Source organism: Dunckerocampus dactyliophorus, chromosome 3 (assembly GCF_027744805.1).
Source record: "Dunckerocampus dactyliophorus isolate RoL2022-P2 chromosome 3, RoL_Ddac_1.1, whole genome shotgun sequence".
NCBI lineage: Eukaryota > Metazoa > Chordata > Actinopteri > Syngnathiformes > Syngnathidae > Dunckerocampus > Dunckerocampus dactyliophorus.
In genome coordinates, this window is record NC_072821.1 from 38,316,807 (window position 1) to 38,344,791 (window position 27,985).

Genomic DNA, 27,985 nt, shown 5'->3' on the forward strand with positions numbered 1-27,985 from the left:
ACACTTTGTTTTTTTATTAAAAATGTGAGTAAATGAATAAATTAAGGATAGATGATATCAATGTGGTTTTCATGAACCAATGTAAGTGAATGACTCCAGGATGAATGATATCAGACACTGTGGTTTTTATTAATGTGAATGAATGAATCCAGGATCAATGATATCAGACACTGCGTTTTTTATTCATAATGTGAATGAATGAATCCAGTATGAATGATATCAGACACTGTGTTTTTTATTCATAATGTGAATGAATGAATGAATTCAGGAAAAGTGATATCAATGTGTTTTTCATGAACCAATGTAAGTGAATGACTCCAGGATGAATGATATCAGACACTGTTTGTCCTGCATGCACGCAGTAAAGAAGTAGTACTTGTGTACTTGTGTGTACGGGGTGATATGAGTACCTTGTGTGAGATACTGGTCATGCTGGTATGTGACAAACATGTCTTTAGGCGTCGCGGCGTTGGGCACGTGTCCTTCCAAGGCTTTATTTTGAAAGAGGTTCACCGCGGACGCTAATTTCTAAATTCAATAATGATCGTCCCGCAGCACTTGGCCTCCTTCACCTTCCTGTCTTTTGGCATTCGGGCGCCGCTGACGACTCTCTCCGCTGATTTGTTTATATATTTACTAATTCGCTTAGCCCCCCCACAACGACCCCCTCCCCTCCCTGCAATCCAATTTGAGCTGACATTTCTTGTCAAGATGCAAAGGCTGACCTTTGAAAAGGGAACGCTTCCTGACAGATGTGAAGGAGGTCTCACTTCCTGCTTCAAAAAAAAAACACTTCACACGTCGTTACGCCCCAACACAAAAAATATGCTCAGTCAACAACTGACGTGGGGACGCTTTGGTGCGTTAAATGCAAACGATTCACACTGGGATATGAAAAATACGATACCATGCTACGATATTCCAGCTATTTTTCACAAATAAATGTGCATTATTCATTTCCATTCATTAAAGTGGGTCACACCTTAATGACTGTGGGAAATGGGAGTCCCACAGTGAGCAACTGGTCATACGGGCAGTCGGAAAGAAAAAGAAGCCACACAGGAAATAGAAAACAAAGTCTTCTTTAAAGGTAAGCCACACAGGAATAGGAAACAACGCGTTATTCAACTGAAAGCCACACAGGCAGTCCAAAAAAAACACACAGTAAGTCTAAAAAGTCCAACTTGCACTTGCGAGGCAGGCAAAATGCTGCACAAAAGCCAAAGAAAAAGTCAAAGGAACCCTTTGACACTCGCTGAACTGAGCTCTCTCGTGTGACGTCAGGCAGGTTTCTGGCCCAAAATTGTGTTGAAATACAAATTGTTCAAACTGACGGTTGTTTGAGCAGCCTGTACGTCCGGGCTTGTCTATTTGTGTGTGTGTGTGTGTGTGTGTGTGTGTGTGTGTGTGTGTTGCCATCTGGGCTAATAATGGGATTTGCCGCCGCACTTTATGAAGAAAAGGCAGCATTAATGTTCTCGCTGAGATGCTGTAAAGCTCAATGAGCACACGGACAGATGCCTGACATTCATTTTTAAACACATTGTGCTCCGGTGACTCGCTCTCGCTGGCTCTTTGCTGTTGAATTGTGCGAAGGCCCGAGGCGTTCTCCTCCCCCTCCTTCCTCCAGATTGAATTATTCGACTTAAAAAGCGTTCAACTTTCTTTTATTGAGTTGGCCGGAGCCCTCGAGCCGCGCACGAGCGTCTCTGTTTGCCTTTTTTCCCCCCGCCCGTATCGATAGTGCTTATTTCCATTCCTTAATCCGCGTCCTGCAGATGCCATCCCCCTATGGGCTCTTATTTTCTTGCAGATTGATATCGTGCAGTAACTGGGAGTAGAGTGAAAGGAAAATGTAATTCAAGAGCAAGACGAGGCTATTAAAAAGAGCCAAGGAGCACAACGAGCGGCTGAGTTGCATTGTGAGGAAATACTGTAACTGAATCGTCTCACCAGCTGCCCACTTGGTCTTTGGCACTCGTCCCCGAGACGTAGCTCCTCTTCAAGCAGCCCGTCTTTCAGCTTTCACCCTTAAGCACACGTGAAGGAGGCGTCATCATGTCATCATTCACTAAAACTGGTTGTCGATGCGCCGAGCGTCGCAGTACGTGACCTGAAAGGATGGATTCCGCTGTTAGCGCTGCAGCTTCAGTGACGGGACTATTTACCAGAAATCCGCATTGATTTTTGAGAAAAAAAATGGACGTACTGTAAGTCAGGCTAGCTGGCTTTAAGCGTCTTAATGTATGGATGGCTGTGCTTTGATCCTCAGTCATGAGAGTGCATGGTATGTTGGCGTCAAGCAGTGTAGCTATGGCAGGACTAGACGACATGCCGCTTGATGCTCTGCCTTGCAGAAGTAAGAAGAAGAAAGTATGATGTTTTCATATCACAGAAGTAAGCTTCTTTAGTGCGTACAGTGCATGTAATGCTGCTTGCTGCTACACATTGCTGAACTTACAAGAAAACAGAAGATGTTGGATCTGAAAGGGAAGAAAAAAGTCCTACTTTTTAATGTTGTTGTCACAGGAGTTGGCTTCTTTTGTCAAGATAGTGCATGGTATGCTGGCATCAGGCAATGGAAGGACGAGAGTGATATGCAGCTTGCTGCTATGCCTCGTAGATCTGAGAAAGTGGTTTGGTGGATGGTGTTATGTAGATAGTTGGAATTTGTGTCATCGCAGAAAATATTCATGAGCTGAGACTGCATGATATGCTGCTTGCTGCTACTCCTCTGAAGTTAGACGACAGCTGGTATCAAGTAATGGAGCTAGGAATAGATGAATGAGAAGAAGAAAAAGTATAGTCGTACTTTGATGTCACAGGAATATTTTTCTTTAGTGAAGACGATGCATGATATGCTGTGTTGATGCTATGCCTCATTGAATTTAGGAGGGAAAAAACCAAAACTGGGATTGATTTTGACACAAAATTTGCTTAAATCTGATGAGGGCACATACTGTACATTGTTACAGATATCACAGAAATGTAACTTATGTAAATGTAATGTAAATGATATTATTAGACAGTGCATGATATGCTGACATTACGTAATGAATCTGTAGAAGGACTCGCCAGATAACCCATTTGTCACATTGCATACTAGACATGTGGCTAGTTCATGCTACTTTGAAGAAAAACCTACAAACGTTGGACTTTGATGTCACAGTAATAACCTTCTTTATTGAAGACAGTGCATGATGTGCTGCTTCCTGCTACGTACTCCTCACTGACCTTCGAGGAAAGCGGAAGGTGTTGGGTCCAAAAAAGCCAGGCTTGTCGCTTGTTCTACTATTTAATGTTGTTGTCACAGGAGTTAGCTCCTTTTGTCAAGACGGTGCATGATATACTGCTTGCTGATATGCATTGCTGAAAAGAAAAAGAGGAGAAAAATATGATTTTGGAACTAAAAATTTCCCAAATTGAGGTGTTATGTATGTAGTTGTAGTTGGATGTCATTACAGAATAAGAGTCATTAGTTGAGAGAGTGCATGATATCCTGCTTGCTGACATTCCCTGCTGAAGAGAAGAAAGAGAAGAAAAAGAAGATATTGGAACTAAAATGTTCCCAAATTGAGATCATATGTAGATAGTTGTAGTTTGCCATCATTGCAGAATGAGATTCGTTAGCTGAGACAGTGCATGATATGCGGCTTGCTGATATTCCTTGCTGAAAAGGAAAAGTGGAGAGAAAGCAGATATTGGAACTATCCATCCATCCATTTTCTATGCCGCTTCTCCTCATTAGGGCCGTGGGGGCATGCTGGAGCCTATCCCAGCTGACTTGGGGTGACAGGCGGGGTCCACCCTGGACTGGTGTCCAGCCAATGGCAGGGCACATATAGACAAACACTCCCATTCATACCTATGGACCATTTAGAGTCTCCAATGAAGCTAACATGCATGTTTTTGGAATGTGGGAGGAAACCGGAGTACCCAGAAACCCCCCCACACACGGGGAGAACATGTAAACTCAGAAAGGGAGAATCCAAACTCAGGGAGAATCCAACCCAGGTCTTCCCATCTCCTGGCTGTGTTGGCCAACATGCTAACCAGTAGACCACCGTGCGGATATTGGAACTAAAATTGGTGCTGTGGTTTGATGTTATCACAGAATAAGATGCGTTAGTTGAGGCAGTGCATGATATGCTGTGTGCTGCTGTGCCTGTAAAAAAAGTACAACATGTCATGCAATGAGGAAAATGAGCTGTAAACAGTGAAGTGTTTTGTGTATTGTCTCCTGCAGAAACCTGTCCAAGAACCCTCTCAGCACGCTGTCCTGGCAGCTCTTCAAGCACCTTCAACTCTCCGAGCTGTAAGTTGGCTTTTTCAAATTTTTTCTGGTGTTTGTCTTTTTATTAGTGCAATTTATCACCGCTCCCTACGCGCTCCCCGTCTGCCGCACGCTGCACATTGTTTGCGCTGCCGTTCCTATTATGTATAATTGTTGCACAAACCTTCTCATTTGTCTGGCCGCCCGTACAAAAGAGGGAACCTGAAGGCAGCACGCTGATCTTACAAGCCGTTTGTTGACTCAATTAACATGTAGTAAAGGGAATTAACCAGGCGGGGTCGTGTTAGTGTGTGACCCCCCCGCCTCCCACCATTCTCATGTTTGTTATGAATAATTTAGCCATCAGCCGTGTTCCTGAACGGAGTTTCGGTGTGATGTGGAGCAGCGTGTAATTTCCACATCATCACTGATGCTACCTGTCAGCCATGCTTAGCGTGTGAACCCTCGCTACATCCCGTTCCTCCTCCCCTTCCTCCTCCCGCGCCGCCTCTTGGCTCAAGAAGCACGGCGGCAGAAGGCGGTCTATTTCAAGGCTGAGATTTTTTTACGCACGGATGATGGACGGAGTAGTATTAGTCCAGACAATGCATGATAATCTGCTGGTTGCTACGCCTCACTGAAGTAGGCTAGCTGGCTTTGCGTTACATTTCATGCTTGTGCTTGGATTTTTTGATTTTTTGGGAATGAGCTTCTTTAGTCAAACAGTGCATGATATGCTGTCAAAAGCTCAACTTGATGTCAAATTGCACGGTTGATAAGTGAATAAATCATACTTTCATTAGTATGATAGTCCTCCTTTCACATCACACAAATAAGGTTATTTAGTTAAGATAGTGCATGATATGCCGCTTGCTGCTATGCCTTGCTTAACTGAGAAGGGGGGGGAGCAAATCTGAATTGCATTTTCTGCAAAAATGTGATGAGGCTTGTACATTACACTTCCTGTTTGACGTGTGTATAGTTGTACTTTGATGTCACAGACATTAGCTTCTTTAGTCAAGACAGTGCATGGTAAGCTGGTGTCAAGTAATGGAGCTTCGAAAGGACTAGACAAGTCAGGCGAGCATCAAGTCATACTTTGATGTCAGCACAGAAATATGATTCATTAATGTGTGTACTTTAAAGCTTGTTCAGTGAAGACAGTGCATGATATGCAGCTGACTTCGATGCCTTACTGGTTTGAGAAGAGGACATTTCACTCATAATCTGCAAAAATATAATGAGGGTAGTACAGGGTAGTACAGGGTAGTACTTCCTGTTTGACGTGTGGATAGTTGTACATTGATGTCACAGAAATTAGTCAAGACAGTGCATGACATGAAGAATGCTGCTATGCCTCAGTGAACTTGGAAAAGCGAAAAGTGCAATGGTGATTTTTGATGTCGCCGAGTGCATGTGCGTGATCGACAGGTGAATAAGTCCTACTTTGATGTCAACATGGAAAATGATGTATTAGTCAAGAAAGTGCATGATATGAGTGCAGTGCATGAGCTCCTTCAGCAGCAGACTGTTCCACCCACGGTGTAAGAAGGAGAGGTTCCGCAGGTCCTTCATACCGACCGCTGTCAGGCTCTACAACACCTGCACCACCTGAACCATGTTGTAGTCACTATGTATTCTTTACTTGCGTATCTTGCTTGCTGCTGTAACAAGTGAATTTCCCTGCTGTGGGATAAATAAAGTACATACAATACTATACAATACAATACAATACAATATGCTGCTCGGCCTCACTGACCTTAGAAGAAAGAAGCACAAGTCATACGCTGATGTCAAGATAAAAGTACAAGTCGTACTATTATGTCATCGCAGAAATAAGATTCATTCGTCAAGACGGTGTATGACATGCAGTTGCTGTTAGGCCTCACTGAGCTGAGACAAAGTCCAATAGTTATACGGTGATGTCGTTACAGTAACGAGATTTGTTAGTTGAGACGGTGCATGATATGCTGTTTGATACGCGGAACTAAAAAACTGAAAAAAGAGTAGATAAGAGCCAGGCTAACCCGTTTCACGTGACACTGCATGGTGAACACACTTTGATGTTGTCCCAGGAACAGGCTTCTTCTCTGGTGGCGGGCCAAGGAGGTCTATTTCCAGCACGGTTCTATTTCAAGAGGAGGAAGCAGGCCAGGTCCTGAGAGAGCGGATGACAATGCCCCTTTGCTTATTAGCTTATTAGTTTACTTTGTCGCGTCTTTGCCCGGTCGCGTCGGTCCCGCGTGGGAAGCAAATTCTCAGCCGGACCCCCTGCTGCTGGTGTTCAATCGTTCCCACCAGTCTCAGTCCCTTTTTGTGCCTGTTGTCATTTTCCTGTGGAATATAAAAAACAACTTGAGTACTTTTGTGTTCTTACCAGCTGTCCACTTGGACTGCATCATTGTTTCCCACGGACGTACAGTATCTCCTCTTGCACTCCACTTCGATGTGTTGCAGCTTTCATGATCCGCATGAAAGTCACGCTGGCCGACTGCACCTTCGCTGTGCTTTGATGTTGTCATGACAGGGATAAGCTTCTTTAGCCAAGACAGTGCATGATATGTTGTTTGTTACTTTTCCTTGCTGAGCTAAAAAAATATGTTGGACCCCAAATTTGCACAAATGCAAAAAAATAAGTCACCGGATGCAAATCTGTGAACAAATAGAGGTGCTACATTGTCGACAGTGCATGGTATGCTGGCTTGAAGTTATTGAGCTATGGAAGAACTAGATATAAAGCCAACTGGCTTGCTAGCTAGCCTGTTTGTCACATTGTATGCTAGACATGTGGATGGTGCAAGCAACGCTGGAGGAAAAAAAGTACAGACTTTGATATCACAGAAATAACCTGCTTTGGTGAAGACAGTGCATGATATGTTGCTTGCGGCTATTCCTCGCTGACCTTAGAAGAAAATTAACGTTGTCTGAAAAGTTTGTGGATTTATTTTTTATGTTGTTGTCACATTAGTTAGCTTTTTCAGTCAAGACAGTGCATGATATGCTGCTATTTCTAAGACAAGAAAAGAAAATAATGGAAGTAACATTTGAATCGTGGTGCTATGCAGATAGTTGCAATTTGATGTCATCACAGAATAAGATGCATTAGTTGAGCTAGTGCATGATATGCTGCTTGCTGCTATACCTTTGATCTTAGAAGAATTAATAAATAAGACACCTGACCTAACTTTTTCAAATTTGTGGAAAAAAAATAGAGGCGAAATACTGGTGACAGTGCATGATATGCTGGCTTCACGTTATCAAGCTATGGAAGGTGTAGATATAAAGCTAGCTAGCTAGTGCATGCTATGCTGCTTGCTGCTAGTCCTCGCTGAACTTAGAAGAGGAAAAACAGAAGCTAGGACGCGAAATTTGGACAAATCAAGACAAGCAAGCCTATATGTCACATTGCATGCATCATCGTTAGATTTGTTGGTCAAGACAATGCGTGTTATGCTGTTTGCTGCTATTCCTTGCTGAACTTAGAAGAAGAGTGCAATTGTTAGACTTTGATGTCATTACAGAAATAAGATTCTTTAGTGCAGACACTGCATGACATGCTGCAGACACATATAAGAGCAGGCTAGCTGGGTTTATATGACACTGCATGGTGAATATTTGAAGTGTTGTGTTTCCATGATGTTGTCACAGGAGCAAGCTTCTTTAGTCAAGACAGTGCATGACATGCTGCTCGTTACATTGCCTTGCTGAAGAAAAAATACGATACTGGACCAAAAATTTGCTGTATGTGGATTGCCGTCCATTAATTAACATCCATTAGTCAAGACAGTGCATGATACGCTGCAGACACATAAGAACGGGCTACCTGGTTTCACATGACATTGCATGGTCAACGTTTGACCCATTGTGATTTCACGTTGTTGTCATAGAAGTAAGCTTCTTAAGTGAAGACGGTGCATGTCATGCTGCTCGTTACGTTGCCTTGCTGAACTACGAAGTAAAAGCTAAGATGTCGGACCAGAAATTGGCACAAGTCAAGGTTTGACGCGTACTTTGATGTCATCCCAGCAATAAGATCCATTCGTCAAGAAAGTGCATGATATGCTACTGGCTAAACTGGGGGAAAAAAACAAAGACCCCGGACCCAGATGTTTGGTAAATCTGTGAACAAATAGAGGCGCTATACTTGTTGTCAGGTGACGTGTGTCGTTACACTGAGGTCACATGTTTCTGAAAATCAGGATTCTGTTTTCGCTACAAGGCCGCCAGCAAATAGTCACTGTAAATGAATACCCACAAGTGAAAGAATAACTATTTACATGCAAAATCTGGTTATGGGGTCTATTCATACTTTAAGGGTGTATTGATCATTTCTAAATACGCCTTGAAACAGTTAAAGTGTTCTCTTCATAATGAAACTTTTTGTGTGAAATCCTACTAAATTCTCTCAGACTGTCACATGAGACGCGTTGCACAGAATGCAATGTTGACATAAGGGATGGAAATATTGCCAGGATTGCATGTATTGTCTTCCCAGCTGTCCACTTGGGCTGGCTAGTATTTCCACTAATGAATTTTCAACTAATTAGAGTGCCTACATCTGAGCTGCACGGTATATGAAACACTTAAATACAAGTAGTTTAAACAACAAGGTCATGTTTTGTTGTTTTTTCCTTGTTGTTGTGTTCCTCAGTTGGAATGTAACATTTAGACGTGACACAAACACAGACGTGTTTCGTTATTGTCAATAAACTCAAGCCAAGCTGCCATATTGCTTTAAGATGACAGACGTAACGGGACGAGCCTTCCAGGAGAGTCATTTCTTGTAGGCGGGCTTCCTTTCACCATTAGAATAAATACATTCCTTCCTCTTTTCTCATCCATTTGTGCGTTTCTGACCCGGTGTGACAGGAGGGATTACTCCTTACTCTTACTGCTCGTCTTCCTCTTTTGTTTCCTTTCCTCTAATTGTGGATTTTATGGCTTTTTTGAGATATGGCGGTGAGTCACACCCGACCACTGTACCAAAGATACCATTTTTATTTCTTTTTGTATGACTTTTTTTTTGAGGCGCTAAAGATGACTAGCTCAAACAGAATGGAGATTTGTACAGCAGTTGTACTGGCACGTTCTAAGAGATACGAAAACGATACGTGTATATATGTATATATATGTGTGTGTATATACATATATACACATATATACATATATACATATATATACATATATATACACACACGTGTGTATATATATATATATATATATATATACACGTGTATATATATACACACACATATATACACACACACATTATAATTCCCTCATATCGGGCTGATAATTACGGTGCACCCATAATTACTGTATAACAAAAGAATCGCGCAAAACGTGTCTTGACTTTTGGATTATTTGGAGCCTTTGTATTGATTTCTGTTACGAAATGTGTCGGTTATCATTAACTTATTGAATACCAAATACGTATTTATACGTTTTTAATAAACCCGAATGCCCCAATAACGTATTTATACGTCTTTTGCGTGTTTTTTCTCAAGAGGCAAAAAAAGGTGATGACGTACCTGCACGCTAATGGATGTCACTTTTTGAGCAGTTTTAAGCCATACGACCACAAGGTGGCAAAAGAGCATTAGATCATTTGCATGTAAAAACACACTTGACAGCAAGGAGGAAGTGGAGGAGTGTGGAGGAATGTAGCGTGACGAAGGTTACGCATTGTAGGGAAATTTTAATGCACGCACACACAGTTTAGTTCGAAATGTGAAAATTGTAAATAGTTGATGGTGTTATATTTGTAAATAAATTTTGATGAAAACAACCCTTTTTTGTGTTATGTTGGTATAGTTGTTTAGATATTTAAGCACAAAAGCAGAAAAAAAATTGTGTCGAAGTGAAAGTTATGCTTGAAATGTATCTTTTCACAAAAAGCTAGTTTTCTTCCTATTTTAGTTGGGAACTGATATTTTCCTCAAACTTACCTATGTTCTACTGAGTACTGAAAAAGGTCGAAACAAACTTTTTTTTCTGGTGAAAGACGGGAGTCTCATGTTTCTTGTGGTACAAGACAACACTATAGTCTGTGTGCCTGGAAAGATGGGTCCAAATGGTCTAAAATGGCTGCTCCTGAAGAGGTTGTCTTTTGACAAATGGCTGGGATTGAATGAGTGAATAAATGTGCTCAGGCCAACATTCATTCATGCGGCGTCTACGCTAATGAAGGACTGGTAAAATACACATCAGTACGCTAGCACCAAGCCAAATGGTGTGTGTCTTGCGACATCGCCAACTCGTGGCCTGGCATGCATATTACAGCGTTTTTTGTGGAATGTTCCTGTGAAACTCCTGTTGGTCGTTGTGTAAACGCACCCTAAGTTTACCCCGCTTTCTCCCAGTTCTTGGACACACACGACAAGACGCAGCAAATCACAAGCGAGCTAGAGCAACCCACAACCGAAGTCCCTTTCCGGCTCACAAAGCACGACACGCTTCAGCTGTGCGCTTCCTCCGAAGCCAGCCTGGGACGCATACAAATGGCGTCTTTGTTGTGGTACACGAGCGGCGCGGCCGGGGTTACGCCTGCGCGTTCCTGATGAATGCTAACGACCGTCCGCATTTCATGTCCGTTCCTTTCTTGCGTTAGGAGGTGTCAGTCGGAGCGGCGTGGCGCCGTTTGAGCGGTGGAATGGAAAATGAGTCACCGGATCAAGGGCAGAGTAGCGACACGGTTACTCTCGTCTCTGCTGTGCCGCCAAGTGCCAATCATCCAATCAGGTCTGGTGAGGAGACAGAAGACAGGGGGCGGGATGCGCCCGGGGTTCCCTTGGTCGTTAATTATTAGCAAAACACACAAGGCGGCGGCGCTGAGACGTGGCCACCCGCTCTGCTGAACCCACGGATATTATGCTAATGGAGCCGTATGATCTGTAAGCTGTTATCGTCTCACGACACGCTCCTTTTAGTGCATTTTATTGACTTTTATGACAGAGCTGCGACATGCTGCATTTTCTATGCAGTGAAACAACCGCACAGTCTGACACGATCACAAACGATACCTGCAAGAAGATAACGATGCCAAAAGTCATTAAAAAATGTGTTTATGATTGTGCTCGGAGAACGACGCATCGTACTGAGAGCTGGTGCTGATATTCTGACCGTCTCGTGGAGCCAAATAAGCCAACCAAATGAGTAAGAAGCAGCTGCAAGCATGATGCAGTACAATTGCACTGGTGGATGTTGTTCCACTCCAGTCCTGTAGGGGGCTCTAATGCACATGCCAAACACCACAATTGCGGGTTTATTTTTGTCCCTTAAAAGTTTTATGGAGCTCACATGTATTTTCTGCTTCGACAGACGAGTAAAAACGCTGTTTGTCCTTCCCAACGCTAACGTGTGAGTCGTATAATATAGGGGTGTTATTTTAGGTCTACTGGGCTCTAATGATGTCAAGAAAACCACATATTTCAAAGGTTGGAAACAGGTTTTCTATGCACTAACTTTGAAAGTATTCCATTTTTTAATAAGGAGTTCTACTTCACGGAAATTCACTTAAGACAGTCGGTTCTGAAAACAATAACAGGGATAAGCGAGGGATTCATGTACAGTGGATGTCACATATTCATCATCCTAGGAAGTCCAGTCACCTGCCGTGGCTACAATACGACCCGCATACAACACTGCTAATACTGCCGTCATACGACACGTGTCCTGGATTCTTCATAAAAATGACCCCTTTTGGAGACGAGCGCAGTCAATCAGGTACAGAATTTGGCGCTCCGCCCCAGTCCGTGTATGTTGATGTCAGGTTAAGCGGGCACGCACACGTCGGCCTGCGTCTACACTATTAAGTGCTGGCTGAAGCGTGTGGCTGCGGTGCATCAGATGCGCGTTCAGGTGGACGCAGGCGATGTAGCTGACATAAGACATCATGTCATCTATCAGTGAGATCTCCGTCATGTCGCCTCCATTGTGTCGGCCGTGAAAAGGCCTCGGCGTCACAATGGGGGAAGCTGCCGCGCGCATAATCGCCTCGGTCTCTTTGTCTGCGTGGCCTTTAGTGCACAAAGATGGCGGCGTGCCGCAGCGGCGTCCGGAGGAGGGAGGTGGGCGAGATGATCGGGGATTACGTGAAGCGATGGCAGCCTCGGAGGGAGCTCTCACTCCGTCTGGTCAAAAAGAGGAAATATTCCGCTCCTGAAGCGACGCGCATTCTCAATCCTTTTATTCTGTTACTGCTTCCTAAATCCCGGCAGGCAAAGGCAAACATTGACGTCTCTCTCTGGCTGTGAAATGGATTTCTCTTTTGACGACGGAGAATGGATCCAACCTGTAATCTTCTCATACGGCCGCCGCTGGATTATAATAAATGAAGCGCGCTGCTTCTTCTTGTAAAGGCCGCGTGACAGGTAAATTACACCACGTGAACCCGGGCTTCTTATTAGTGCGCCCGTGGCACCGAGGGTAAACTATTAGCGGAACGCCACGCGCACGCTGGCGGCGAGCGGCGGAGAAACATCAAAGAAGCAAAGAGAGAATTAAAATGCTAAATGTGCGAGAAAAGAGCGGATTGAGGGCAGCGGCGGCCTACGTGCTAAAGAGTGTTAAAAGCCACGTTGCCGCTGGAATCAATTTACAGCAATATCGAGAAAAAAAGCACTCAATTATTGTGAAAGGAGCTATTTCTGGTTGTGGAATAGTGAAGCATTTCCATTTGGACTGTAGTGGTGGGGTTCCTCAGCGCCCACTCATATAAAGGCCGATGCTGTGATGATAATGTAGGATACAGTAGCCCTCGTTTATCGTGGTTCATTGCTTCCACACCTGATCGTGATAAGTGAATTTCCACAAAGTAGGATTCCTTACTTATAAATCAATATTTTGATCATGGGAGCATAAAAAACTTGTTTACCACCTTCTGAATACAGGTTTGTAAAACTTTTACAATTATTAGAACTGTGTGGACATGAAATAACACCCCTATAGTCACCTTTACACTCCTGTTACCCAATATAGTAGACATAATAAGAGAAAATAAGACATATCAAGGAGAGATAACGTGTTTACCACCTTGTAAATACAGGTTTGTACCGTTATCAGAGCCCTCTAGACATGAAATAACACCCCTATAGTCACCTTTACACTCCTATTACCCAGTTTAGTAGACATAATAAGACAAATTAAGACGCATTAGGCGTAGAAAACCTATTTTTGATCTTCTAAATATGTGTTTTAACATTTTTAGAGCCCTCTAGACATGAAATAACACCCTTATAGTCACCTTTACACTCCTAATACCCAATATAATAGACAAAATAAGACATATTAGGCATAGAAAACTTGTTTAGGACCTTCTAAATATGGGTTTTTGAAATGCAAGTGTGCGTGTGTGCGCATGTGCATATGTTAAACTTTCCCTACAATGCGTAACCTCCTCCACGCTCTCCCACTTCCTCCTTGCTGTGGAGTGTGTTTTTACACGCAAAAGATCCATGCCGAGCTCTCATCAAATGCACTTCTGCCACCTTGTGGCCGTTTTTCATGGCTTAAAACTGCTCTAACAGTGACATCTTTTAGTCATCACCTCTTGTTGCTGTAAAAGACGTATAAAGACGTCTTTGGTATTGATTGAGTTAAAATCCACCAACTATCTGTACACACATGGGACCTGGAACTTTGATCGTGTTGTTTTTTTCGACAGCGAAAAGGCTAACCTTGCATGATGCCACTGTTAAAATGTGAGTGTAATGTTAGCACTATATGGCCACACTTTTTACCCTCGGGACACAAGAGCCACATATGTTTGATATTCTGTAATCCTGACACATTATAATATTATATAATAATAGGAATAATGGAAGATGGAACACAGATTTGTTAAAAAAACCCCCAACAACTTAAAAATCCCAAAATAAATCAGGCTTTGCTACACATCTTTAAGTAAAGGCCTGCCAACTATCGGACAGGCAGCTGTGACTATGTTGTTTTTGAGTGAATAGCGCACAGGCTAACCCAGCGTGATGATGTTGTTAAATTGTGAGTGTAATGTTAGCACTTTAGCGCACATAGCTGTGCCGGTGCTACAAAATATCTACTCCCGTGCGCAGCGCTCACGCACGCCCTTCCAGCATTGCTTTGCATTAGCATTCGCAGCAGGAAGTGCTTACCAGTAAATAAGCAGGGAAATGATTTCAAATGTTTTTTGTTATGCGTGGTTGCCTGTGCGGCGCGTCAGCGGCCACCAGGGCGCCACTTTAGCGCCGCCGCGACACAAGCGCAGCTTGATTAGAGAGGCTGTGTAAACCAGTCACACGTAGTCGACTGGAAAGGCATCAGTTCCCCTGCAGCTGCACTGGCATGGAAATAAAGACTTTTATTTCATCATTTCATGTCCCCGTGATGCCAAAACCGCCGCCTTTAAATAAATGAAGCTGAAGAAGAAGAAGAAGAAGAAGGAGCAGCCAGATGCACCGTAGAGACACCTGCTGGAACATCTCACCTGCAATCATCAGCACTTTAAAAGGCTGTAAAAGCAGCTTTCCAGCAAGGAGAACCGTACAGTCTCTCTTCCATTTCTGTATGTTTTCTCCCGGCAGCCTTGCCTGACCTGCCCTGCGCTCCGCGTGATTGCGGTGCAGGTGCTGCCGTCGATAAGTCAAACGCAGCAAATGACGCCAGAGAGCTCGGGAGCAGGAGAGCAGACGGCGAGAAAGAGTGGCTCCGAGTTGGATTGCTTGACGTACTGTGGCTGATGTGGGATTGAGATTGGGTGCTATTATTCACATTCTAGCTAGCTTGTTAGCAACGTGACGCTAAAACGATGGCGGTAAACCTGCGCGGCGAGGTCCGAAACGTAACATTTTACAGCAAAACTCAATAACAGTTTTAATTTTTTCTGTCATCATTTGCAGCATTGGACAGTTAACATTTTAAAATGTGTAGCGAAGCCTGAGTTTGTGAACCAGTGAATCAGGAAGTGGCATATCAAAGTGAACATATCAAAATAATGTTACATCGTAACCATCCGGACCATAAACTGGACCATAAACGAAAATGGTTGTTTTATCATCTTCCATCCACCAGGAAGTAACCTGCTAGCTAATATATGAATAAAAAAAATAAAAATCTGTATTTTACAAATTTTGGACTTTACTTAGTTGTTTGTGCCTCCATTTAATCATTCCCGTCACCCCAGAATCAAAAACGATTGTCTTACATCATCTTCTGTAAACCAGGAAGTAACATGCTAGCTAATATAAGGATGAAAAACAAACAATATTTTACAAATTTTGCACTTCTCTTTGAGTCATTTTTGTTGTTAGTGTCTCCATTTCACCCTCCCTTTCACCCCAGAATGAAAAATGGTTGCGTTACATCTTCGGTAAACCAGGAAGTAGCCTGCTAGCTAACGTACGGGCCAACAGATTCTCTAAATGTTTCACTTGTCTTTGAGTCATTTTTGCCATTTGTCGCCATGTAACCATTCCCACCACCCCAAAATAAAAAATGGCTGCGTTCCATCACCTTCCGTAAACCAGGAAGTAGATTGCTAGCTAACATATCGACCAAAAACCCACCAGTATTATTATACAAAAATTTTGCACTTTACTTGCTGTTTGTGTCTGAATTGAATCATGATAAAGAAAACACACCATCTTCACTCCAGTTTCAAAAATGGTTGCGTTACATCTTCAGTAAACCAGGAAGTAGCCTGCTGACTAACAAACGGACCAAAAACAGACAGATTTTCTAAATTATCCACTTGTCTTTGAGTCATTTTTGTCGTTTGTGTCGCTACATTACCATTCTCTCTGCCCCAAAATGAAATGGTGGTTTTATCATCTTCCGTAAACCAGGAAGTAGCCTGCTAGCTAACATACGACTCAAATGAACATCAGTATTTTACAGTTTGTGTGTCCATTTAATCATTCCCTTCACCCCAGAATCAAAAATGGTTGCATTAAATCACTTTTCGTAAACCAGGATGTAGCCTGCTATCTAAACATATGGAACAAAAACAAACAGTATTCTACAAATTTAGCACTTTTCTGAGTCAGTTTTGCCTTTTGAGTCTCAATTTAACTGTTCGCTCCGCCCCACACTCAAAGATGGTTGTCTTACATCATCCTACATTTTATTTTTTGAGTCCCAAGAAACACGTTCGCCGTCCCAAAATGGAAAATGGTATGGTGCTGTCATCCTACGTCATCGTTGATGAGCCAGGAAGTAGCCTGCTAGCAAACATACGGACAGACAAAAACCCCACTAATTCAATATTTTACCAGTTCTGCTGTTGATGTTACCGTATTCCCTCTTCCCCAGAATCCAAAATAGTTCCATCCTGTTGCGTGACATCATCTTCCATAAGCCAGGAAGTAGCCTGCTAGCTAACATACGGACAGACACAAAAAAAACACACAAAAAAATTACACTTGACTTTTTTTCCCCACTTTTGTTGACATATGTTTTTGTTTGAGTCCCAATAAACCTATTCCCCCTTTCCCAAAATAAAAAATGGCGTGATCCCGTAACCCAATGTCATTTTTCACAAACCAGGAAGTAGCTTGCTAGCTAACACACGGTCAGACAAAAACAAAAATCCACCTTTTTTTGCTGACTTTATCATCTTAGGCAGCAGGCTTCACATTGTAAGTCGCCATCTTTGTTGGTAGCGACTGGCATTGCCGCTTTGGATGCGGTTTTAAACAGCAAGACAACGGCGCGTCTCATGAATATTCATCAACATCTGGATGTGTGCAACGTATAAATACGTCGCCGGCTATAAAAACGTCTAAAATTACAGCGGTGCGGCATAAATAGGCCAGGTAGGGGGTGAAGTATCAACATGCCAAACGCAGTCAGGCGCTGCCACCATGCAGGACTTGAGGGGAATTGGCGCCTCGAGTGGCCATGGGTGTCTCTGCAGGGGAGCGTTGCCTTATCGTGCACGTTTGCTGCATTGCTTCTTCCTAACGCGAGCACATTATCTGCTGTTTGTGTAGCCATGATCAGCCTTGTCCAAAGGGACCGTGTGTAATGTACAAGGGCGCTGCCTCTTATTAGCGTTTAGCATAATTAGAGAGGATAAAGGGTGCTGGCTGGGGGGTGGGGGTGGGGAGGGGTCTGGGTTTGCCCCGCTCTGCTGAGCTCTAATCCTTCATATCCTTTACACAGAAAACGCAACACATACCAATGCAAACAATCAAAGTACAGCCAGTTGTACAGGGTTTGCTCCCCTCAAATCAAATAAATAGAGAAACAATAAGAATAAAATACGATTTATTGTACCAGTGATGCTTTAGGTGCGTTGCATTTGTCGTAACGCACTGTTGCGTGAGAGCAGCAGGGAATTTGCCATTCAATGCCATTTCAAGCCTTTCTTTTGAAAGTGCAAAATTGAGAATATTTGATTGACTTCATGGTGCTTTTGTTTGTGGTGCGGCCATCATCAAATCAATACATTGACAAGGAGTAGGAGCAAATAAGCAGGTAATTAGATGACATAATGTTGCGTAATCCACAGTAAATATGTGCACGCTTTCATTTCATGTATTTTTAAATGAACATTTGAATTCATGCACAATTAACCAGACATGGGGGGAAATCATTTTAATAAATATTTTTTTTTATTTAAATGTTATAAAAATATTTATAAAAATATGATCAAATATAATATTATATTACTATAATATTATAATCTTATTATAATATTATAAAAATATTATAAATAAAATTATTTTATATGACACAAATATTGTAACATTTTATATTATTTTTATAATATATAATATTTTATAATTTAAAAAGTCAAATTATACACAGGTTATTTTGACTTTTTATTTATTTATTTTTGGTACAAAAAACTGCTCCAAATAAATCAATAAATAATAATAATAATTATTATTATTATTAGACTTTAATTATTTATTACATGATATAATTAAACTCAATAATAATAATAATAGTAAATACTATATTATAAAAATACAAGTAATAATATAATAATGGTAACAATAATAATGTAATTATTACATCAATAATTTATACATATTTATATTATTTATAGACATGATTTCTATATTTGTTTGGTCTATTTTATTCTATTCTATTCTTATTTTTATTCTTAATTGTTTTGTGTATATTTATTTGTACAGACATGCAATAATAGAGTCAATAACTAATAATCTAGTTATTGATGACATAACTACTGTCATCAAATGTGAGGTCTGCATGCAGCGTATTCCTGGAAAAAGCCTTCCCTCCCTGGTGGAGGTATCGCAGGTGCTGCAATAAATGTCTCTTTCAAAGTAACAGCAGTCGCCCGGTGCTGTGCTGCGGCTGTGGGCAACCTCCTAATGTACTTTTACCCTCCAAACCAAATGTTGCATCGACATTCGCGATAAGCGATTCGGATTCAGCTCCAAAACCCTCCCCCTTCTCTCTTTGATTGCCATTGTGCACTCGTGATGAAGGAAAAAAGAATGGACTTGGTCATGTAAGCTGAAGTAGGAGTCCAAGTGTGTGAGCGCCATCCACCTGCAGGAAGCCACCGCCGCGGCCGCGCCTCGCCATGCATTATTCATGCCTTCCGCCATCGCTTACTGACCTCTGCCAAGGACGTTTGGACGACCATTCATCCCCACCAAATTGGCCAATCACGGCCTAGAGATTGGACATAAAAAGGCGAGGCAGTGAGGAATGTGGCGGCGCTCCTCGGAATGTATTCACCCGGGGGGGCCTTAATGACGCCTGCCTGCCGCTAATGATGACGGCCTCCACGCTTCAACTTTGACCTTTGCTCACTTGTGGCAGAGGTGGAGTCTGCTGGATGTTTTCATCTCCGGCACACCTCCACGTTTGCTTGTTAGCCAGCACCAGTACACAAAAACTGCATGAAGCATGTTTGCAGTGCAGCAGAGGGCTCCCCATATATAGAGGATCTTTGACTAGCCTAATAAACATCAGAGTGCTCCTCACATACGGCAGAGGATCCATAACTAGCATTTTTGCAGCAGATTCCTACAAATGTTTCAGCCATACAAAAGGTCTTGGAGGCCCGTCCTTAAAAAAATAGCAGAGCGTTCCAGTCATATACGGTATAGATGATCTATGACTGTCATGAAAACATTAAAACAGCAGCACCGTCCCGTCCTGGAGAGGGTTTGTCACTTAGGTCTAGAGCGCTCCTGTCACGTTGAGGATCTTTGACTACAGAGTTTGGCCGTGGGTCCTCAAAAACAGAAGAGACCATCTTTGGCTAGCATTTTTCAAACAGATTTGCAAAAACAGCAGAGCACTCCTGTCGTGCAGAGGATCTATGAGGTGCTCGTGTAGTAATATGCTAGTATTCCTGAAGTAGTGGTAGTATTAAATAGCAGTAATAGTTGGGCCACCGTGATGAGCCGGCCTTCATTGCCTGGGTGCCGTGTTTACACACTCCACCGCATTGTTAGCACATTTAGCCACAGGGGCTAAAAGGACACAGTCAAGGTCAGGGCCAAAAAAAGCAGCGCCGCTTTCATCTCGTCAGCATTCAGTGCATAAAAGCACGTTGCGGGATGCGGCAGGTAGTTCCGCTGGGGTGCCGGAGTGAATTTTGATTGCAATTCCCGGTGAAACAAGCGGGGGGGGGGCATAGCATCCATTCCTACCAGAGGCTTTTTGTCACGATGATTGCCGTCGGTGCGCCGACCGCCATAATTGCCCTCAGAGGAGCAGCGTGTCAAAACACCGCAGCTTGCAACGACTAGAGAGCTGACACTCGGTGTTTGCTTGACAAAAATAACAATAATAAAATAAAAACACTTGTCAAAAGGCCGCCATTGTTAAAAGATGTCACTACCTTTATGAGCCAATCAGATCCATGCTAATCTTTCTTCTTGTTGTTGTTCTGTTTGCCACATCTAAGCCACACCCCCAAGCCGATGCCTCCTCGAAGGATGCTGGTTGGTCCATTTAGTCTGTATATCGAGGATCTTTGGCTAGTGTTTTTGCAGTAAGTCCTTAAAAACAGCAGAGCGCTCCTGTCACATAGAGGATCTTTGACTAGCACTTTTTGCAGTACGTCCTTCAAAACAGCAGAGAACTCCTGTCACAGAGAGGATCTTTGATCAGCGTTTTTTGTTTTTTGTTTTTTTTTTGGGGGGGTCTTTTTTGCAGTAGATTTGAAAAAACATCAGTGCGCTCCTGTCACATAAAGGATCTTTGACTGGCATTTTTGCAGCAGGTTTAAAAAAAAAAAACAGAACTCCTGTCACATAGAGGATCTTTGACTTGCGTTTGTCCATCCATTCATCCATCCATCCATCCATCCATCCATCCATCCATCCATTCATCCATCCATCCATTCATCCATCCATCCATCCATCCATCCATCCATCCATCCATCCATCCATCCATCCATCCATCCATCCATCCATCCATCCATCCATTCATCCATCCATCCATCCATCCATCCATCCATCCATCCATCCATCCATCCATTCATTCATTCATCCATCCATCCATTTTCTATGCCGCTTCTCGTCATTAGGGTCAGTAGGTCTGTAAAAACAGCAGTGCACTCCTGTTATGTAGAGGATCTTTGATCATCGTTTTTTTGGGGAGGAGGGATTGTTTTCTTTTTTGCAGTAGGTTTTAAGACACATCAGTGCACTCCTGTCACATAAAAGATCTTTGGTTGGCATTTTTGCAATAGGTCTCTCAAAATAGCAGAGAGCTCCTGTCAAATAGAGGATCTTTGACAAGCATTTTTGCAGTAGGTTTAAAAAAAAAAAGAAAAGCGCCTCTGTCATATAGAGGATCTCTGACTAGCGTTTTTGCATTCTGTGCTTCAAAACAGCAGATAACTCCTGCTATATAGAGGATCTTCGGCCAGTGCTTTTGCTGCAGTTTTTTTTTAAATAGCACCTCACTCCTGTTAGAGGATCTTTGACTAGGTCTTTAAAAACAGCAGAGCGCTGTATGGTATGGTAAAAATACAGTAGTAGTCTATCTGTGCGGCATGAGATAAAGTTAGCACACCCACAATGGACATGCATCAAGTGAGACGCATGTAACGGAGAAAATCCGGCCACTTTTCAAAATAAAACGTAAAAAAAAAAGAAATAATAGAAATTATTTTTTCTTTCTGTGCGGCCCGGTACCAAACGACCCACGGCCTGGTACCGGGCCACGGCCCGGGGATCTCTGATATAGAGGATCTTTGACTAGCGTTACTGTTGTAGGTCCTTAAAAACAGTCGAGTGCACGCTCCTGTTACATAGAGAATCTTTGACTAGTGTTCATCAGTGAGATTTGTCAGTTGAACGTGTGCCATGAAGATGAAACCTCTGCTGGTGGCAAACATGCAGTATAAATAAGATCAATCATGTCATAAATAAAGCTGTTCATCAATGCTCCTTCATGGAGGAGAGGTTGCAGACATAAAGTCATCAAGCGGCGCTCTCTGTTCTGCACCATAACATCCTTTTAGGGAGCATTTTACAGGTGGAAGAAGATTATCGTAAAAAAAAAACTTGCTGATGCCGCCACTAAAATGTTAGTGGTGCATATACTTTATCAAGTAGGCTTTAAAGGTTACGCTGGAAGAGCTGCGCTGGGACGCTCCGTTAAGCCGTGTGACCAGGACAAAGCTGCCGGCCTTCTTGGCTTTAAGGAGGGTTTTTACCTTTGAAATAGCGCAACGTTTGCATGTCACTTTGTTTATTTTCTATTATTATCCCCCTGTTCCTGTTTCATGCCTTTATTTTCTAGTGTTTCCTGTGTTGCCCGGTCCTGTGTGCTGCTTTTACTTTCCTGATTACACGCACCTGCCGCTCATCCCAGTTTCCATTTATTTAGTTCGGCCATTTTTGTCTGAGGGTTGTAAAAGTCAGCGTTGGCTTCCTGCTTGCGGTACATCCGTTTGTTTTGCGTACGTGCGGCAAGCTTCCTTTCCTCTGCTTTGCGTCATGCCAGGGGGAAATACTCTTTACCTGCGGCGGGTCTCATTTCTGCATTCTGGGGCCGTCGCCTCGAATCCCACACTGATGGACTGACGTGTGCGCTCTGTTCCGCTCGTAGGCGACTGGACGGCGTGGTGTTCGACTGCGGCTGCGACATCCGCTGGATCCAGCTGTGGCAGGAGCGAGGGGAGGCGGGCCTTCACACGCAGCAGCTGTACTGCAGGAACGGAGCCTCCAAGATGAGGCTACACAACATGTACATACACAACTGTGGTGAGTACTTCTACTCTACACAACATGTACATACACAACTGTGGTGAGTACTTCTACTCTACACAACATGTACATACACAACTGTGGTGAGTACTTCCTACTCTACACGACACGTTCGTGTTGGGATTTACGTGAAGGGACAAACAGCAACGTGAGCTCGGTGCAGTGCATGAATGGACAGCTGATCTTTGAGGCGTTTTAGTGCATACAGGCGCACGTGCAGCGTGCGTGAGATTTCTATGTGAACGTATTGACGGATGTTGTGTCTGTCGTCTGGTCGAGTACGGTGGCCTTAAAGGGCCAAACCTGTGGTGTTTTTGGCAGAGGACCTCCTTATTGTTGGATCTGTGTTTTTTTGAGGTGAAGGAGAGGAGGATGAAGATGAGTTCAGATGGTGACTCATCTGCAGTGTGTGTGTGTGTGTGTGTGTGTGTGTGTGTTTGTGTGTGTGTGTGTCGCCATTGTGCTAAATTTGTTTCATTAATGAAAAGCGAATAATTGATTTAGTGTGAAAATGTGTGTAGACACCAGTGGTAACAGGAGTGTATTCATAACATGGCGTGTGTGTGTGTGTGTGTGTGTGTGTGTAGACTTGCCAGAGATCAGTGTGAGCCACAGCAGCGTGTTAGTGATGGAAGGCGACAACGTGACAGTGAGCTGTAATGGATCCGGATCACCGCTGCCCGAAGTGGACTGGACTGTCAGCGACCTGCACTCCATCAACACACATCTGGTCAGACACACACGCACACACATCTCCAAAATAAAGTGTATTTTTACTGCGCTAGCGCCTTGTCCGCTCTTACTGTGTTTGTATCTCGGAATAGAAACACACACAATAACAGTAAAGCTAAGTGAGTGCTAGCTCGTGTGTGTGTCGTCACCTGCGATGACTTCCTGTCTTTCTGGCGCACGCAGTCCAACGTGTACTGGCCCAACATCCACTCCATCAACCTGACGCTCTTCAACGTCAGCCGAGACGACAACAACTACCAGCTGACCTGCATCGCCGAGAACGTGGTGGGCATGACCAACTCCTCCATCCAGCTCAACGTCCAGTGTGAGTCCCCCGCTCTCCGCTCCTCGTGTGGATGTTCGCTTAAAACGTGCTCGGGGCGCGGTCGGGGCGCGGTCGTGACACGGCAATCGCGGGGATGGGAAGACTAGGCTTTGATACAAAGCAGAGTGGGGGTTTGCGTGCAGAGCGGCTGGAAACCGTGTGACGGCGAGGGACAGAAGCGAGCTTTCCATGACAAAGTTCTGCCGAAATGCGCTATTTTTTTATGTCTGCAAAACATGTGAAGGGAAACTCTGCAGACGAGAGACGCGGTTCTTTGAGAGTGAAGAGAAGTGCAATGTTTCAATAAAACTGGCATGCGAGGAGACAAACGGATGCAACCCGAACTGACGGCTTCGAGGGAGCGTGTCTTGGAATGCGATGCCTGAGAATGTAAATGCAGTAATCCCTCGCCACTTTGCTCATGAAATCAGCTTTTGAAAGATATCTGACTAAATCAGGCTGTTTTGTGCTTGAATATTGTTATTACGCAGTTATTACGCATATTTAAGCACATGTTTATATTTTGGATAGTTTTTGTTAGGTGAATTATTTTTCTAATTATTTTAAATTTTTTTACATTTTTATTACATTTGTTTTAATTAATTTCAATAATTTTACATTGTTGTACCATTTGTACAATTTTTATTAGATTTATTGTATTTAAATAAACATTTTTGTCATATTTCATGTTAGATTGATTTTACAAATATATTCAAATGTACATTTTTATCATTTTATAATGTATTATATGAATTACATTTTTATTAGATTTCTGTTTGTAATTTATGCAAATCCTTTTCAATTTTCAATGATTTTATATTTTTTATTAGATTTATTATATTTTCTATTAGATTGATTTAATTTATTTGCATAGTTATCTTATTTGTATAATTCTTTAATTAAATGTTTTAATTAGTTTTTTATACATTTAAATCATTTTACATGTTATATGTTTAGAATTTTTTCATTACGTTTATTTTATTTATTTAAATACATTTACATTTGTGTTATATTTTTATATATATATATATATATATAAAATAGACAAGAGACAAATTATATTATTGTGTTGTTGTTAATCTGCCTCAAAGTTGGCGGCTATTTTCAAACAACTTTTCCCGTAGGAAATAACGTAAATCGAAATAATCTGTTCCAGGGTCAAACTGTGGCCACGGTGGAACCCTTGATTTTAAGATCACGGACAATATTTGAAGCCACATTCTTCTCACATGAGCGTTAACAAAAGTGAAGAAGTGTTTTGTTTTTAAAGAAAACGGCAACATGCTCTTTTCTAACCTTCTTAGCCGTCGCACAAGTGTAAAAAGAAGCGAGCCCCCGTGCAAACAATGAAAGGTCTTGCATAAAGTGTCGGGTAGGAAGAATGTTTGTTGTGACTTAGTGTTGCTAAGCCGGGAGGAAAGCGGCTTAGCGAGGGTGAGGTTAAATATAGCCCACGAGTGTGTCGTGTGTGTGCAACCCAGTGTGTCATTATTGCGACTAATGAATGCACAATGCCGCTGCTTTGTGTGCTCATTGGGACGCCCCTCCACCTTTTTATCCTACGCCGCACGCTGGCTGAACAATACTCCAGTACGTTAGCTGTATGCTGTACGTACAGTACAGTACAGGTACTGTATGTACTGTGTACTCCACGTGTGCAAAGTCAACCTTAGAACTTTGACAGCATCGGCATCGCCAATGTTTGTGTGCCGCTTCACGCATGCTGACTTCCTGGAATACAAATAAATATAATAACAAGGATTAAATGTAACAATGGAGTACATTTACAATTTACTGTAATATGGACAGAAAATATTTTTATTTTATTTTTATTTTTTTTTATAGATTAGTTATAATTATGTAGAATTTCAAAATATATCATTTTTTAAAATTGATTATTTTTGATGGTTTAACATTTTTTCAAAGTTTGATTTTCTATCATATTTTATACAATATTACTGCTGTATGAAGCAACATTTTTTATAATACAATAATTATAATTATTTAGAATTTTTGAATATATATCGATTTATTTTTTGATGGTTTTATACCACTTTTTTCAATTTTGTAAGTATCTATTTTTATAAAGATGTTCACATGTATACAGTATAATACATCACAAAATACTACAGTAAAAACAATATTTTTATAATATAACAAGTTAGTAAATGTAATTGTTTAGAATTTCTAAATATATAGTTATTATATATTTTTTATGGTTTTATATCATATTTTTAAAAGATTTATGCATATTTTTTTAAGATGTTTATTTTTACATTTTGAATGTCTTGAGCAAATAATACCACAGTATGAAACAATAGATTTTTGGTTTTAAATACATCAAATCTACTGTCATGATAAATAATATACTGTATATCTAAACTAAAAATAACAGCAAGACACTGTTGAACAAGAGCACTTATTAACACGGCTTATTTTCTACACATTTTGCCTACTGAAAGGTTGGATTGTGAAGTCGGAACCATAAACATCCTATCCAGCAACAATACTTCTACTAATAACCCCCATCTCTGCATTGCCTCTCTGCTGTGTTGCCAAGATGGAATGACCTTTTGACCTTTTTAAGTCCAACCAAAGCATGTTGAGAAAACAAACTTACGTAGACACATATTGGTCGTTTAGGCGACGTCATATCTGAACGTACGATAAAAATCAAAACGTGTGTTAGTTTCTTTTGGGACGTGGTGGATATTGACCGACCGATGGCGACTGAGGACTTTTTAGGACATGAAATCACCACACGAGGCGGCGTGCGCGCTACATTTGGGCTAATGGACGGATGCTCGGGCGTACGTGGCTCATTGTCAAACATTGTTTTTACCACCACGGGGGTTTGATAACATCTCCTTCCTCATGAACGGACATCACATCGACAAGCTGTCATAACCCACTAACCATCATTTGCATTCCCCTAACGGCTCACTCATTCAAATACTCCAAAAAGTCCTTTTTAATCATCACGATGATCATAGATTTGTCTAAATTCCCCGTCCCCACTCACAAAGTCAGTATTTTACAAGGAATTATTGCAATTTTTAAGGTAAGTCATATTTTTATGAGGAAAACCAACGTTGTAAATGATTGCAACATTATGAGAAAACATGAGTGACGTGAACGATGAGCAGCCGGTTTGAGGAGCGAACGATTCCGATGCGCCGGTACAAGACTCCTGTATCGATACTAATCTCTAGGTCAGGGGTCACCAAGGTTTGTCCTTGTGAGAGCTACTTTTACAAAATGAAAATGGCCAAGAGCTACTCATTTTTGTAACATTTATTTTCAGAGCTTATTTTAAAGCCAAACAAAGCGAATATGCTTGTTTTACCAGAACATGAACAAAATGCTGGTGTCCACAACTCACATGTTGTATTTCACAATGCATTTCTTTCTACTGTTCTTTCATTATTAACTGGAAACCTGAATGAAAAGCAGGCTCGCGGGCACCTCATGTGGTCGTGGGGGCTACCTGGTGCCCACGGGCACCACGTTGGTGACCCCTGCTCTAGATGAATCGATTGAGACATGCGGCGGGTATCGTGGGAGAAGCAGTCGGACGACAGGATCTTTTAAGCGAGATTGCGGTGCGTGCTCCGCAATTTACCATGACTGTAGATGAGAATGCTAACGCTCCGGCTAGCTAGCCGCTGTCTGAATGCCAAAGTTTGGAGCATCTTTGGATTCATTTCAAGAAGGGTGTCAAACTCGAGGCGAGCCTGGGAACGTTTCTGCTCTGGAACTTGTGTACTTTGAAATGTTGCTCCTGGAGTGCTGACAGCACTGCGCTCGGTCTGAAATGTTGCACCGTTTCCATTCTTAGGACATTTTGAGTACGAGATTGTTGACTTTTCCAAGCTAAAACAGCGTTTTCATTGCACTCGTGACAAATCCTTCTATTTACTTACAGTATCTGTGCTTGGAAGAGACGTCGTCATTTCGGGGCTTTGCACTGTTGGTTTATTTTGTATTATTGTTGTTGTTGTTATTATTGTTATATTTGATACGTTTTAGAACACCCCAATGTTTGCAGTTATTGAAATTCAGGTGGTCAAGTCCAATGAATACCTTGAAATGGTACAAAGGTCACAGGTGAAAAAATAGTGAAAAATAATGTGTATTTCACAATGATACTGTTTCGGGGATCAAAAATGGGTCAACAATTCCAAGCTGTTGTGCAGAAATGGCGGTTGATCAAGCCTTGACAGTTCCTACAGGTGTTCCAAGTTCTGGAGCACTTACTACCTCCTCGGTCTGCATGAGAATAGCGTTGGGAACACACTGTGCAACTACGCCCTCGTGGGCCTCAGTTGAACAGCATCATACCAAAGAAAGGCGTTTGTTGCTCCAAAAATGGCAAGAAAAGAAACAAGTTACAATTAAGAAAGGAAGCGACTCAGCCAACTTAACACTTCAAAATGTTGCTTTTTCCTCCTGAGAAATGGGAAATGGGAG

At 42.1% G+C, this 27,985-nt stretch overlaps 1 protein-coding gene across 3 annotated transcripts in view; it reads left to right on the plus strand.

Moving 5' to 3' along the window:
- ntrk3b (neurotrophic tyrosine kinase, receptor, type 3b) overlaps positions 1-27,985 on the plus strand; it is a 291,634-nt gene that overhangs the window by 112,536 nt on the left and 151,113 nt on the right. For all 3 annotated transcript variants that reach the window (XM_054770394.1, XM_054770393.1, XM_054770395.1), the window contains 4 exons: positions 4,247-4,315; positions 22,301-22,455; positions 23,046-23,188; positions 23,374-23,515. In XM_054770394.1, the coding sequence (XP_054626369.1) occupies positions 4,247-4,315; positions 22,301-22,455; positions 23,046-23,188; positions 23,374-23,515 (509 nt within the window). The remainder of the gene's footprint in view (positions 1-4,246; positions 4,316-22,300; positions 22,456-23,045; positions 23,189-23,373; positions 23,516-27,985) is intronic.